The sequence below is a fragment of the Apiospora marii genome (genome assembly GCF_038362585.1).
Source record: "Apiospora marii strain CBS 49790 chromosome Unknown utg000004l_segment0_segment0, whole genome shotgun sequence".
In the NCBI taxonomy this organism is placed as follows: domain Eukaryota; kingdom Fungi; phylum Ascomycota; class Sordariomycetes; order Amphisphaeriales; family Apiosporaceae; genus Apiospora; species Apiospora marii.
Window position 1 is genome coordinate 2,395,226 of NW_027117375.1, and position 15,270 is coordinate 2,410,495.

At 55.6% G+C, this 15,270-nt stretch overlaps 6 protein-coding genes across 6 annotated transcripts; 4 read left to right on the plus strand and 2 right to left on the minus strand.

Moving 5' to 3' along the window:
* Window positions 1–920: 920 nt before the first annotated feature.
* Window positions 921–4,620, plus strand: PG985_006684 (uncharacterized protein; the record flags this gene model as incomplete). The annotated part of the gene is made up of 5 exons (XM_066826453.1): window positions 921–1,118; window positions 1,217–2,672; window positions 2,744–4,284; window positions 4,314–4,542; window positions 4,595–4,620. The coding sequence occupies 5 exons, from the start codon at window positions 921–923 to the stop codon at window positions 4,618–4,620; spliced, it is 3,450 nt and encodes a 1,149-aa protein (XP_066686060.1).
* Window positions 4,621–5,562: 942 nt separating this feature from the next.
* On the minus strand, window positions 5,563–6,315 carry PG985_006685 (uncharacterized protein; the record flags this gene model as incomplete). The annotated part of the gene is made up of 1 exon (XM_066826454.1): window positions 5,563–6,315. One exon carries the CDS (start codon window positions 6,313–6,315, stop codon window positions 5,563–5,565), a length of 753 nt encoding a protein of 250 aa, XP_066686061.1.
* Window positions 6,316–7,859: 1,544 nt separating this feature from the next.
* On the plus strand, window positions 7,860–8,831 carry PG985_006686 (uncharacterized protein; the record flags this gene model as incomplete). Its single annotated transcript, XM_066826455.1, has 3 exons — window positions 7,860–7,939; window positions 8,114–8,271; window positions 8,710–8,831. 3 exons carry the CDS (start codon window positions 7,860–7,862, stop codon window positions 8,829–8,831), a joined length of 360 nt encoding a protein of 119 aa, XP_066686062.1.
* A 723-nt stretch (window positions 8,832–9,554) lies between these two features.
* On the minus strand, window positions 9,555–10,702 carry PG985_006687 (uncharacterized protein; the record flags this gene model as incomplete). Its single annotated transcript, XM_066826456.1, has 2 exons — window positions 9,555–10,145; window positions 10,220–10,702. 2 exons carry the CDS (start codon window positions 10,700–10,702, stop codon window positions 9,555–9,557), a joined length of 1,074 nt encoding a protein of 357 aa, XP_066686063.1.
* A 1,508-nt stretch (window positions 10,703–12,210) lies between these two features.
* PG985_006688 (uncharacterized protein) lies at window positions 12,211–13,554 on the plus strand (the record flags this gene model as incomplete). Its single annotated transcript, XM_066826457.1, has 1 exon — window positions 12,211–13,554. The coding sequence occupies one exon, from the start codon at window positions 12,211–12,213 to the stop codon at window positions 13,552–13,554; it is 1,344 nt and encodes a 447-aa protein (XP_066686064.1).
* Window positions 13,555–14,137: 583 nt separating this feature from the next.
* Window positions 14,138–15,200, plus strand: PG985_006689 (uncharacterized protein; the record flags this gene model as incomplete). Its single annotated transcript, XM_066826458.1, has 2 exons — window positions 14,138–14,180; window positions 14,266–15,200. 2 exons carry the CDS (start codon window positions 14,138–14,140, stop codon window positions 15,198–15,200), a joined length of 978 nt encoding a protein of 325 aa, XP_066686065.1.
* Window positions 15,201–15,270: the final 70 nt, after the last annotated feature.

The following is a 15,270-nucleotide window of genomic DNA, read 5'->3' on the forward strand; positions in this document are numbered from 1 at the left end:
GAAAAAAAAAAGTACCTAGTTGGCTTGGGAGATATCTACATACATACATACATGGCTGAGGGTGATATGGTACTGATAAATAACCGCCCAATCTCCTATTTGAACTCGGTACTAGACGTAAATTATATACATATAGAATCGGGCCTGTGCTTGTGCCTGTGACTATAGTCGGTCATGGTAGCAAGCCAATAAGTTACTTAACGGTGCGCAGCTGCGGCCACACACTATGCACGGACATTTGATCCATGAGCTTTGGGCGGCGGCCGACATGAAGTGACCCACTTGTCCCTTACCTCATAGGTTCCAGTCCAGCGGCCACCAATCTTGTTCCCTAGATCCCAAAGTTGGCTGCTTTTGGAGAGCGTCGTTTGTAATTGATTGAGCATCTCGAAATCCCACACCCATCCTTACTACTTAGGCAGTATCGTTTCTTCTGCTCGGCAGGGTCTCACATGCACCTGCCTTGTACGCACTTGGCCTGCGCTCCAATTCCAACCGTCCCAGTTCTCTCTCCTCGTAACCCACCCACCAATCAAACCCACCTGCCCTTCAAGTCGTGCCCCCCCCCCCCCTACCGCTACCGGTTGTGCAGGACAGACAACACCACTCAACCCGACGTTCGGTATTGTCTGCCACTTTACCTGAACTGCATTTCTATTTGCAGCTTACCGGCCCAAGGATCCCGCCGCTTGCGCCGAACCGATCGTGATGATCCGACGACAGTGATAACGCGTCATCCGAGAGCTCTTACCTACCCAGCCAGGCACCACCGACCGACACACTCCAATTCACACCCGTACCCGTACCCGTACCCCCCAGTAACCCCCCCGTACCGTATTTACAAACACCACCAAACCCGACCTACAGAACTGCCTCGATCGATCCCTGCTGCGACTGCATCCATACCCAACATCGCAGCCATGGGGTTCCTCGGTGTTTACAAGGCCGTATATGACTACGCGCCCCAAGGAGAGGGAGAGCTGGCCATTACTGAAGGCGATGTTCTTTATGTTCTAGAAAAGAGCCAGGAGGACGACTGGTGGAAGGCAAAGAAGAAAGCGAGCGCCGAGGACGACGACGAGCCCGAGGGCTTGGTACCAAACAATTATGTCGAGGAAGTATGCATCACCCCCGTCTCCTACTATGCCGTTATAACTCCTCGGGTCCCAGTAGCCCCAGTGCCATGCGTCGACTGACTCCTTGACATCATCCGTAGGCCCCGGCTGTTGCACAAGCTCGTGCCCTCTACGAGTACACAAGACAGACCGACGAGGAGCTGTCCTTCCCCGAAGATGCGCAATTGTTGGTCTACGATACTTCAGATCCCGATTGGATTCTGGTAGGGCTCAATGGCGATTTCGGCTTCGTCCCCGCCAACTATATTGAAATGGGCGGTGCTGTGGAGGCGGACACGACGGCTGCTGCCGAACCAGAGCCCGAGGCAGAGCCAGCACCACCGGCCGCTCCGGTTCCTGTGCCTGTGCCCACGTCCATACCACCACCAGCACTTCCTACTCGCTCGGCTGCTCCGGCCGAACCTGAAGAGCCCCAAAGCCCTCCGCTCCCTACCCGGCAGCCCTCTGCCCCCTCGGAGACGAGCCGCGGAGCAGGCCACCCGGCAGCTGCACTGGCTGGCGTTATGCATGGCAGAAGTTCAACCCGAGCGCCCACTCCGCCTCCGATTTCTGTCCCCCCGCCCCGCCAGCAATACCTTTCGGAAGAATCGGAAGAGGAACCGAGCCCGGCCCTCCCGTCCCGGCCCCGTTCGCAATCGGCATATTCTGCTGAGCTCCAATCCCCGCCGCCGCAGCGAACAATGAGCCGGCGCGAGCGGAACGATGAAGTACCGGCTGGTACCACCGGCCGCATCGCGCCAGGAGGGTTTCATATGTACAATATCAACGAGATGGTTTCGGTCATGGGCAAGAAGAAGAAGATGCCGACCACCCTTGGTGTCAACCTTAAGACGGGTGTCATCCTGATCGCGCCCGAGCGCGCCCACGACGGCCCAACTAACGAGTGGACCGCCGACAAAATGACGCACTACTCTCGCGAGGGCAAGCACGTATTCCTGGAGCTAGTTCGTCCCAGCCGAAGCATCGATTTCCATGCTGGCGCCAAGGACACGGCGGCCGAAATCGTGAGTGCTCTGGGCGAGCTGTCCGGGGCCGTGAGGGCCGAGGGCCTTCGTGAGGTCATCTTGGCGGGCACTAGTAAGAACAGCCAGAAGCGGGGAGTGATTCTCTACGACTTCATGGCACAGGGGGATGACGAGGTGACAGTCGCTGTCGGAGACGAGGTCACCATCATTGACGATCTCAAGAGCGAGGAGTGGTGGCAGGTGCGACGCGTGAAGAACGGGAAGGAAGGCGTCGTTCCCAGCAGTTATATCGAGGTCAAGGAGACCGTTTTATCGCCAATCACGCCATCGGGCCTGGACGCTGGCAAATCAACCGTCGCACAAAATCGTCTCGAGGAAGAGCGGTTGACCAAGGAGGCCATGAAGAGGGATCAAAAAGCAGCAGAGGTAGGACCTGGCATGCGTTTGCCTGAGAGACATAGTAGTTTGTCAGCCGCAGAAAGTAGTAACCAACATGGCCAGCAGCGAAGCAAACGAGAGAACGGCCGATCCGAAGGCAGTAGCAGCGGCCGCTCTGGTACACACAAGTCGAGTAAGTCGGGATGTCCTTGACACCACCCCATGACCGCAATACGAACAGAATGGCTAATCATATGCACCCAGAACCTGACCCTAACAAGATTCGGGTGTGGACCGATCGAACCAAGTCCTTCAGTGTCGAAGCCCAGTTCCTTGGCCTAAAGGACGGGAAGATCAATCTGCACAAGACCAACGGCGTTAAGATTGCCGTTCCCGTTAACAAAATGTCAGTCAAAGATCTCGAATACGTGGAGCTAATCACGGGCATTTCGCTGGATGAGGACAAGCCCCTATCCGAAGTTAAGCGCGCGCAGTCCACGAGGCCACCGAAAGAGTCATCCTCAAGCAAAAAGACGGTCGGCGCGTCCATCAGTAACGGTAATGACTACGACTGGTTTCAATTCTTCCTGTCTTGCGAGGTCGCAGTCGGGCTTTGCGAGCGATACGCGCAGGCGTTTAACAAAGACTCGATGGATGAGAGCGTACTGCCTGACGTTGACGCCACGGTGCTCCGCAGCCTTGGGCTCCGAGAAGGTGATATCATCAAGGTGATGCGTCACCTGGACAAGAGATTCGGACGAGACGGCAAGAAGAAGGGCGTCAGTTTTGCGGGAGACGAAGGGGGCGAAGGCGGGCTTTTCTCAGGACCTGGAGGGACGCTCCGAAACAACACCCGAAAAGGCCGGCCTGCGCCGGCGACTCAGACCAACGATACTGTTGACCCCAAGGCCTTTTCTCAGCAGAAGGAATCTGCAGCTGAAGGATCGTCCACACCTTCTCCTGGTGCCGCCAGCCAACCCAAGGCAGGCGACAAGAGCAGCGGTGGTTTTGATGACGATGCCTGGGATGTGAAGCCTTCGAAACAGCCTGAGCCGCAGCCCAAGGCGGCTGCTGCGCCAGAGCCGGAGGCACCCAAACCAGCACCACCTACACAGGCATTGCTGGACCTCTCTTTGCTTTCGCAGCCTCTAGAGCCAGTCAAGGCTCAGCCAACAGCACCGGCCCAAGTTGTTCAACCCCCACCGCAAGCCGCGCCTCAACAGCAACCGGCCGCCACCCAAGCCCCCGGGGCGAGCCCAGCGTTCTTTGCTGGACTGGCGCAGCAGCCGACTGGGCTCCAGAGCATGCCCACAGGCCAGTCTGCCGGTGCCCAGCCCCTGAACCTTGGCTTGGCAAGTCGTCAAAGGCCCATAGCACCGCAGATGACGCAGGGCCAAGGAACGTTAATGCCGCCGCCACCTTCGCGACCCCTCTCGGCACCGCAGTCGGCGCAACCTAGTCAATTCGCGCCGCCGCCGTTGCAGCCACAGATGACGGGCTTGGCACCTCCTGGGCAAAGTCTGAACGATCTGAACCAGCAGAGGATGCAGCCGCAATACATGGGAGGCTTCCAGCCCCAACAGACGGGCCCTGGGATGATGGGTTACAACGCTGGTGCCGGTATGCAACCGCAACAGACGGGCTTCGGGCAGAACCAGTTCATGCAGCCACAGATGACGGGTGCGTCGCAGATGCAAAGCCCGTTCGCCGATCCTCGAGCCTCGCAATTCGGGCCTGTTCAGTCTCAACCTACCGGGTTCCAGGGCGGATTCAACCCTGGGCAGCAATTCCCGCAAGCCACGGGCGTTAATTCGTTCCTCCCCCTGCTCTTGAGCCTCAGAGGACGGGCATGCCTCCGCTGCAGCAGCAGCCAACCGGTTTCAACCCCGGCTTCAGCTCTGGCTTCAACTCCAACGCAAATAGCGGCACGCCGCAATCTCAGCCCCCTGCCGCTGCACCTCTAGTGCCCCAGCAGACGGGGCCAGCACCCCCGGTCCGCTTTGGAGTCGCCGACAAGATCGCTCCCCAAGCAACGGGGCGGCGTGCAAACCTTGCACATGCTAGTAAGTTTTTATGGCCGGCTCTCACACGTCCGATATCTCTAACAGTCTGCAGCTCCTGAAAACCCCTTTGGCTTCTAAGCAACCAAAGGCCATCTTCATTTCTACGCTGCTTGTTGCTGTGAAGAGACAGCAGTATACAGTCCCAGTTGGGGCATTCTTGTTCAGTACGGTTGTTGGTAGCGGCTGGAGTGGGCATTAGATTGGCTTCGCTGTCATGCTGTAGAACCCTTGGCAAGTCAGACCCGGGCTGTGCTGGTCTCTGCGAAGAGGCCGGTGGCGAAACAGCTCAAGCGTTTTATTTTGGGGACAGACGATTATGAGATAAGGGAGCGGTTCAGGGGCGGCATTGGGAAGCGGTACATAGGGGGTGACGACTCAGCGGGAAGTGCCAATTGAGATGAGGTAGCATTGATTGGACACTTTGAGAACACTATAAACATAATACAACCAACCCATTGTAAGTACGTTTTTCTCCATACAACAGACAGATGAACATGGTCACACTCTATCTACAGTTTGTCTGCCTGTGTATATGATGATCCTTCCTGCGAGTTGAGTCTTATATATGATGTCTGGATGCCACGCCAGGTCTGAGCTCCCTGGCTGTGTGTGCCTAGGAAGGAAAGAAACTGTCGTGACTCGACCTTGGCCCAGATTATGGCGAAAGGCCATTGCTCATTAGGAAGCTGCTAATGCTGCTGTACGTGTACTCGTGATTGGTGTCCTGTGCCAGTCGACACTTGGTTAGGGCGGGCCGTTTGAGTGACGGAGATGGGAAAGGAAACCCAAACCCAAGTCTGGGGTGTCAACTCACCAGGTTCAAGCCATGGCCCGATCCATTTACGGGTATTGTGGACATGGCTTTGGGGCTCACCAGTGGGAAGTTTGCGCTCGCCAGATCGAGGAGCGAGTGCAAGCTCGGGTCATTGGTGCCATAGCAGTCGGTACCGCAAAAGATCAAGTCCTTTTCTGTTATTGCAGACTTAACAGGGAGTGAGAGAGAGAGAGACAATAATTCAGTCATTCACACTTACGACCCGTGATGACCAGCGACGGCACGGTCACGTCGAGCTTGGTGTTGGCCATGTAGCTGCCGGTGACGATCTCGCCCACCGTCGTCGGCTGCGTGGCGGCGTAGGCCGGCTCCAGAATGTCCGGGTCGTAGGCGCCGGGGGCGAAGAAGTCGGTGTGCAGGGCGGTGACGTCGCCGACGACGACGTAGCCCGCGCGCAGGAGCCGCGTCAGCTCCCGCAGGGCTTCGACCTCGAGCGGCAGCTGGACCTCGCGCACGGGGTCGAGCCGCGTCGACTCGCCGAGGCCCAGACGGTCCCAAGCCAGGGTCGCGTAGCCGTGGGCCAGGGCGTGGTTGACGTAGCTGTACTCGTAGTCGCGGTAGGCAAAGTCCCAGTAGCTGCGGTCGAAGCCGATGCCGTGCGTGAGGAGCTGCAGAACCTTGGGGGTCCCGCTACTGCCCGAGGAGGGCTCGCAGTAGGTCGCGGCGAGCTCGTAGTCGCCCGTCACGTTCCTGGTCTTGGGCGGGTCGGTCGTGTCCGGGGGCTGCCGGCCGTGCTGCTGGCTCGACAGGAAGAAGTCGGTGAACTCGGCGTCGGTCTGCGGCGTGGCGAAGTCGTCGCCTAGGTCCGTGTTGGCGGCCGTGATGTGCACGGGGATCGTCAGGTTCTGGCAGTGGCGGGCCAGCGCCGGGCTCACGAGGGCTGTGGCGACGAGGAAGGCGGCGCCGCCGAGGGTCAGGGGGTTGCGGGGTTGAGGCATAGTTGCTCTGGTTTCTGTCTCGGCCGGTCGAGCCTAGGAGTTTTGTTGCGGATGCGTTTCTTGTTTTTTTCCACGAGCCTTTACTGTGGTGAATATGTACTTAATTCTTTCGCACATGTTCGGGACGAGCCCCTATTTATACCTTTTCCATCTCGCGAGGTGTGCCTTCCCAAGAAGATGCCTTGCCCTCGCGATCAATCACCTCGATATCCCAAGAACAGAGACATTCGTCATGCTCGTTTTACCAGTCAGATGTGTCACTCTGGCGGCAACGTTTAAGCACTTAGCATATTTCACATGGCGACTCGTACTTCTTATTTGTCAGATACCGTACTTATACCAGCCCTGGAAGCTATTGATCCAAGAACTGCGGTGTGTCCATCTGTGTTCTAGGTGATGAGAGCCGTGTGGTCACAATAACCGTTATACATATATTATAGTTGGGAGTCTGTACTAAAGACGCATGACAAAAGCTTGAGTATACGGGATTGACCTTCTCAGAGAGGATAAAGTACGGTGCCAAGACCGGTGCTCAAGCCAAAAGGGCAGACAGCAAAAGTACCAGAATCCGTAAACGGAATAACGCCGGGTCACTAGACGGCATACAGGCTATTAGAAGACTCTTTCGGTGCCAAGTTCAAGTTCATGTCCCGTCCCATCGCATCGATGCTAGTTCGTGATTGGGTCTATTCCAAATACCTGCCTCCATCAACATGTCAGCACTATCAAGCCAGTTGGCCCGCGACAACATGAGATGAATCGAAATGCGTTTTGCCTTGAATGTCCATGCATGCATGACTTGACATGGGAATTTATCGCGCCGCTAGAGTGACCCCTTCATGCGGTAATGTACTCTAGCCACGACATCAGATGAGGGAAACCCGATTGAGTATGTATCTGTGTTTCATCGGCGAGAACATGTCAACTTGGATTTAGTCGGTTTCACGCCACGGCTAGGACTGGGGTAATCCCGGTTTCTTACCCATTGCCCGCCCAAGCTACGGGCAGAACTACGGGGCGCCGGCGCGAACCCACGGATCGGCCCAAGGTCGGGGCAGCGGGGGTGACGAACCGTGGGCAGTGTCAGCTGTCTGAGATCTAGCGCCTTTCCGCGCCTAGCATGTCTCCGGTAAACTGAAAATTGATGAATCCCGCCATGCACATATAGTGACGTGCTGTTAGTCTTGTTCCTTTGCTGGACGAAATGATTGTACGATATTCGAAACCGCCGGTGGTAATGGGAAGAAAGAATGCCGCGAGACTTGGAGATATCCAAGGTTCGAGACCCTGACTACAATAATCGACCCCATATAGTCGATGGTCTCCTACCTAAGTACTTATATAAGAGAGCATGTCTTCTTGGGCCAGAATGCTGCTATACGCTTGCTCATCAGCACTCAGCTATTCATTCGCTTCGAACACCCCGAACCGTCGTCGTTGATTGACTTCGTTCATCCTTTTCTTTTCCTTTGTGTCTCTCTTCCCTTCCCTTCGATCCGCAGTGTAGAACACTACTCTATTCTTGTAAAATACACCCGAACAAGATGCTTTACTCAACCCTCTTCGTATCCGCGCTGGCCGCTTCTTTCACCACTGTTGCCGCTGTGCCAGTCCCTCAGCAGCAGTAAGTCAACCTCGACTACCTAGCTATATATCATAAAGCCAGGGCTAACCATATACACCACAGATCCAATGGATTGGAGGGTCTGATCGGAGGCGGCGTAGGCGGCAACGCTGGGTAGGCTAATATATCTCGTCCCCCCTTTTTGTAGATCTGGTTTGCTGACTCTCATCCCAGCGCCGGAGGCGGATTGGAAGGGATCATCGGCGGCCTGATCGGCGGCGGCGGTAAAGCCGATGGGAACGCCGGAGCAGGAGGTGCAGGCGGCGCGCAGGGGGGCGCCCAAGGCGGGATCGGCAACATTCTCGGAGATCTGACCGGTGGCCTGGCTGGCGGTAAGTGCTATACCTATCCTATCTCTCACGATGACATATGACTGGCCTATATCGAGCCTTGCCACCGCTTCTTCTTCTTCTTCTTCTTCGTCTTTGCATCGTTTCTTCTCCTTTACCCCCTTTTTGACACATCATCTCGGCGCAGGTGCCAAAGCCGGAGGAAACGCAGGCGCAGGAGGCCAGGGAGGCGCACAGGGCGGCGCCGGTGGAATTGGTGGTATCATTGGAGACTTGACAGGAGGCTTGACCGGTGGTAAGTAAACTCCCCCACATGCTGTGATTGTATGTAGAGAGTAGTAGGAAGTAAGTCTCTAACACCCCAACTTCAGGAGCAGGTGGCAGCGCCGGAGGGAACGCCAACGCCGGAGGGCAAGGTAAGCAAAGAAGACACAAGGACCCCTTGATGAACCCTATACTGACGAGAAGGCGTGTTTACAGGGGGCATCGGTGGGATCCTCGGTGGCCTGACCGGTGGTTTGATCGGAGGTGCTGGGGGTAAAGCAGGTGCCGGCGCGGGTGCGGGTGCTGGTGCCCCTGCCCCTGCTGCTCCTGCTGCCTAGAAAACCCCCCTATGAAATAAGGGGGTGACCAACTTGCTACGTTCAACAGTCCTTCGTCTTGGGACGGGCTGGGTTACTTTCATCTTCTTGGGTATGTGCCTGGATCGGTGGGCCAGGGTTTTATGAATAACGAAGGATGGGAAGAGATATTTATGCTGCATGCGCCTACGCTGTGTAAGCTCGTACATTACTTCTTCCCTACAAATATCTTACTGTTTCAACAACAATGCTTCCACTTCATGCTTGATGCCTGCGCATATGAATTCCTGAGCGCCCGCGTTTCACCCTTTTAGGCGTTGCATGTCGGTTTGTACCAAAAACCACACCGCACAGTTGACAGGATGAAGTGCAGCATGCCGCATGGAAATATTTTCGATGCCAGATAGTACTTGAATGATTACGTACCAAGATATATAGGGGTGATGGTAAAGGTAATCTGAACACCCAATAGATCCGGTAATCGCTCCGCTTCATATCCCAAAAGTCTCTTGGTCGAAAAGCCTTGGCGACCGAGCCCCTACAGCTAGACAACGCCGTTCGCATGAAAATGCTACACTTGAACCCCTCATCCCATTCGAGTTTCACACTGAACAAACATCATCCGTCCACCGTGTCAAAAGAGGAAATGCCCATCCCCGGCAAAAATCGATAGCCAACGGCCACCCAATTCCCATGCCCGCCCACAAGCCGTACTTTCCAACTATATTATAGAGGGCCAGTGCATCAGATCCCGGGTGGAGGATGTTCGCCTTCCTCCTCGCCATCGAGGATTGTTCGTCTCCGAGGGCGTCCCTTGAGTTCCGCCTTTACATCTACGCCAGTTGTAACACTGCCGGTCTTGTCGGTCTTATCGGTCTTCTCGGTTGCTTCCTCCTTGGCCTTGGGGTCAAATCGCTTACGTACAGCGTCGAGCATCTTGAAGAACCAGTAGAAGTTCAGCGAGTTCAACGTGACGTTGGCGCCCAGGTAGATGACTGCTAGCCACAGAGGAACGTGGGAGTCCTCGGTTACGAATCGCATGGTTGACTCGTAACGCATAGGAACCGTGAGATCCTGGGCAACCTCGGAGGTTGTAGGCACATACGATACCTTGCCGGTTACTGCAGCGTAGACATCCTTGGACACCTGGTAAGACTGGTAGGTTCCCCAGAGGAGACGGCAGCAGAAGAAGGTGAAGATGAGAGCAAGTCCGTTGTAGAGCTGGCCCTTGGTGCCAGTCAAGCCGAGCTTATCAAAGAACCAGTGGATGTTGAGGAAGACCGTCGAAAGCTCCCAAAGAATGAAGGTGGTGCTGTAATAGTTGACGAAGGGACGCTGTGGAAACCGACGTATCAGCATTGGGATCTTCTCGGGCAGGCTCACAGCCTAGAGGATGGATGAAGACTTACGAATCCGAACGAATATACGAGCAAAGCGCTGATGGCGTGAGCCAGCATCCCGACGCCGAATACCTGCACGTTGGAAAGGGTGACGAGGAGATCCCACAGGAAATACCCTGCAGCCAAAGCCTGGATCATGGCCGCAGCACCCGTATAACCATAGACGCGTTCCTGAGTGTCCATCTCCCAGCGCTCGTCATCTGCGAACATAACCCACAGCGCCAGAACATTGATCATGCTACTCTGCACGAAAGACACGATATGGACATTCCAGTTCATCTGTCTGTTTTTTGACAAGGCATTGTACTGAACCGGCACCAGGTAATTCGACAGGTTGGGCGCCACGAAGTAGAAGACGAACTGGTACAGCATAGCTGCCAGTATGACCTCGTGGATGTGTAGGGGCAAGGTCACAAGCCCGAAGTAGTCGGCCACGGGCTGGACAGCCCGGGACAGCCACGGGAAGGGCGCTATCGGGAACGGATCGTGCATCGTGGAATAGGCGGTTGTGCTCGAACGGTTGTCTGGTCGCTGGTGTCGCACTCAGGCGGGTGTGGGGATTGTGCGCCCAACGCAGAAGCCTTCGGTCCGCGATCGAAACTGGCTATATTTGGCACGTAGTACACGCGGCACGCAGTTGTAAGATAGGTATGCAGTATACGGGGGGGGGTTGAGCTGGGTCGAGTCGGCCACGGCAAGGTGTGACGGCGAGGAGAAGAAGAAGGCTGAAGAAAAGCAGAGGCGGGTGGAACTGCTAGTCTACCTAGTGCCCAGAAGACAGAGAAATAAGAGGGAGCTCCCGAGTAGGCGCAGGGTGGATGTTGCGACGCGATGATAACTTTTAAAGAAGTTGGACAGCCGCCGTTGGGACGTGAGACAAAACCGACCGACGACTGGCAGAGAGAAGGTGGACTCCTCTACCGGTAGGTCCTGAGACGTGGATCGCGTGCCTAGGGTTTTCCACAGCTTACCCACGACAAGGTCAAGTGAAAGCCCACTAATGGAAGAAGTCTAAAGCATGACGCGGCTAGTAGAGAAGAAAGCGTGGCAGAATCAGTTCACAGCCATGTTTATTACACTCTTTCCAGGTCGGCGGCACGTTGTGGTGTGTGATGTCAAAACAAATATTGTCTTTTTTTTTTACTCGGTGGTACCTTGTCAGTCGGTATGTATGTAGGTTAGGCTGTCTGCTTGTCTCTGACTGACCAGACTGTCGTACTGTACATACTGTAGGTAGGTAATAATATGGGGGGGGAGGTCTGTTTCCCTTAATTGATTGACTGCAGCCGCAACCGTGGTTTCTTTCCCATGTGAATTTCAAATTGTTGGGACGCTAAGAGCTAGCACTCACCTAACTCCTAGCTCAGGTTACTTTGTATAGAGGGGACCTCTGCCGTACAGTGACCCCGATGCTGCCAGCAGTACCTGGGGCTTCTCGCTACAGGGCAGGTAGGCCAAGTAGAAAATGCGGCTGTCCTGTAGCTTTACCGCCGAAGTGGGGGTTGCATTGTGCTCCCCTCGCCCTCCCCCCAATGGCTTAGCTGTCATCCCGTTGGATGCCCGAGCATTTGGCTGCACGCAGATCCAGATGACCCTTGAAACATAGCGTCGACAAAGGTCACGTTACAACCTCGCGATTGCGGCCTATCGCTTGACAACCCATCAGGAGATCACCGCGGCGCATTCATGCCGTCCTAAAGAAAACCATATCTCATTTGGGCAGACTATCTGCGCATTCTACACACTGACTGAGCCGGTTGGATTGCATGCTAGGGCCCACCGACTTGGCCTAATCCAAGTCAGCCTGCCTCGGCATACATCCCTCGGCGAGGTCATTTGCTGCTGAGGGTCACGACTGCTTGACTTCTGCCAAGAAAGGAGCCTGCTTCATCGCCGCCGGGCTGGATCATCGGGGCGCGGGCGAACTGGGCTCTGGATCGTTTAGCGATCCCGGACTATCGCGTACTGCGCCAGTAAGTCCAGGCTAGAGATCACACAGTATGGCGGATTTGCTATATGATCTGCTGCGGCCAGCCGGGCGAGGACAGAGCTCCGTGCCCAACGCCGGGCCTGCTGCCTTGGAGTACCTCACCAGCTTGGCCTCATCGCCGCTCTCGGCCCTCGAGTCGGAACAGCCTCAGGCCTTGGCCCAGACCTCACATTCTCTGCTTCTCACTTTGCAAGCGTTATCCAAGAGGTCGCACAAGACCATCATAGAATCGGCTTCAAACCATGCCAATCTGCGGACTGCCTTGCCGGCCCTGGCCGCCTCTACAAGCGACCTGAAGTCGGCAATACCGAAGCTGGACAACGAGGCAGTACGCTTCTCCACTACTTACCACAAGTCTGGCGAGAACGAGATGCTGAATTCCCGCAAACGTGCTCTGCTGCTGTCGAGAAATGTCGAAAGGCTCGTAGACGTACTTGAGCTCCCCACCCTTCTCTCCTCTGCCATAACCACCGGCTCCTCGTCTGCTGCTGCCAACTACACACCTGCCCTGGATCTCAATGGCCATATCCGGAGACTCCACTCCCTGTATCCGGAGTCTCATCTGGTCGTCTCGGTGTCGACACAGGCGGAAGAGGTAATGCAAACCATGGCTATAAATCTGATTTCCAGTCTGAGAGGACCTGGGTTGAAGCTTGCCTCTGCGCTGCGCACCATAAGCTGGCTCCGTCGAGTCATCCCAGAACTGGACCCCGCTGGTGCGGCAGGCAATGGTGGTGGCCTCGGAGCGCTATTTCTCGTGTGCCGTCTAGCCACTCTCATGAATATGCTGGCTGCTCTGGAGCCGCTGAGAGACCTGGCAGACCAGGAAAAGACACGCCAACAGCAGGCCTCAACTGGCAGTGCATGGTCTGGTAGGCAGCAGACAGAGCGCTATCTCAAACGCTACATTGAAATTTTCAGGGAGCAGAGTTTCGCGATAGTGTCCATGTTTAGGAGCATATTTCCTGCCACCAATCCCCAAGCGGGCGCCGCGGCGGCGGCGGCGGCGAAAGAAGGGGACCTTGATCCTCTACAGCCAATGCCATCGGCACTTGCGACGTTTCCTTTCCATTTGGTAGAAATGCTCATGGAAACTCTGCGAATATACTTGCCGAACGTCAAGGACCAGACCTCACGGGACAGCCTGCTGACCCAGGTCCTCTACTGTGCAGGGAGTTTAGGCAGACTAGGGGGCGACTTTGGTGTCATGCTCGCCAGCTTGGACGTAGGGCAAGAGCAAGAAGAAGAATGGGTCGAGGTTGTCAAACGCCATCGCATCATGGCTGGCCGTCTGGAGTCTATAGTGGGCTCCAAAGAAAACAAAAGCAACCCGGACATCGCCATCAAGGCTTAAGAAACCTGGATAGCTGGCCAATTGTTACATTTTTTAACCCTCCGTACGTGTATCGATGGGACGGACGACTTGCAACAGTCTCGAAAATGTCACCTGATCCAATGAGGATACTACATATGTAAGGCTGACCTAGATTCGAATCATGGTATGTGTGAATATACTCATTCAAAAGAGACGCTCATAAGGCCGAGGACTTTAGGCTGATCATCACCCCTATAAGCACGGCGTGTTTACATAACTTCAATATTGTGTGCATGTACATGTAATTATGCATTAGATGTGTATAGCGAACGGGTAGCTGCAGTCAATCAATGCATGACATCAGCTTTGGGTCCCACTTTAACTTTTCAATAGGTAGTTGGTTGTGGGAAGGAATATGAAGCTAAATAAAGTACGTCTTGCCCGCATCATAATATTCGCAAAGTTCCTCCAAGCGTTGCCTTTTCTGACTGACGGGCTCAGCTGCTCTTTGTTGGGACGCTGAACTGGACGGCTGTTTCCGTGCAGTCTTTTCCCCCGAATTTGCGAAACGAATGGGCCTGTTCCTTTGAACGACCTCTGCCTCGGCAGGACTGAGCCCGAGATGTCGCAAAGCCCTGGCACCAACAGGTCTTCTTCGAGCAAATGTAAGTCCCAACCGGCCTCTGCAAACGATCGTGGGGCCTTTTTCGTCGCGGATAGCTGGTGAGCCTGAGCTGATTGTCTGCCTAGCTTTTCATTTCTTGGCCGGCCTATCCTCCGGAACATCCGGTGCCATTCTGCTGCAGCCCATCGACCTTCTAAAGACCCGGGTCCAGCAATCCGGGTCGCAGTCGATACGTGCGACGATCCGCGAGATCGCCAAGTCGCCCAATGCCGTAGCCGCCTTCTGGAGGGGCACTGTTCCCTCGACGCTGCGTACGGGTTTCGGGTCCGCAGTCTACTTCACCACCCTCAACACCATCCGCCAACATGTCGCCCCGCCGATCTCGGGCTCTGGCTCGCACTCCTCGTCCCTCCCCAAATTATCTCATTCGGCCAACCTCATGTCCGGTGCCGCGGCGAGAGCATTTGCGGGCTTCGTCTTGATGCCCTTGACCGTGCTCAAGGTCCGCTACGAATCCAACCTATACGCCTACAAGTCCCTGGCCGGCGCCGCCCGGGATATTTACAGAACAGAGCGGCTCCGCGGCTTCTTCTCCGGATTCGGCGCCACGGCAGTACGGGATGCGCCGTACGCCGGCTTCTACGTGCTATTCTACGAGCAATTCAAGAAGCATCTCAGTGCCTTCTCCAGCAAGGCGGAAAGGGACGAGAAAGGTTTAGCGGCGACGGCTGCGACCACGATGGGCTCAAGCCTCTCGGCGTCGATCAATTTCAGCTCGGGCGCCATGGCCAGTGCGACTTGTTCGTTCCTGACCAACCCATTCGACGCCATCAAGACGCGCATTCAGCTGCAGCCGCACGACTATCGGAACACACTGCAAGCAGCACGGAAGATGGTGACAGAGGAAGGGGTGAGGGCCCTGTATGATGGCCTGGCGCTGCGCATGACTCGCAAAGCCATCAGCTCAGCGCTCGCTTGGATGCTGTATGAAGAGCTGGTCCGCAGGGCCGAAACGACTTGGGCTAGCCACAGGCGAATAGAGAAGAGCGGACATGTATAATAATGTACTAACACTATAAAGCGGCGAGACCTAAGCGAAGCCATACATTCGCACCCACCCTTCTCCTCAA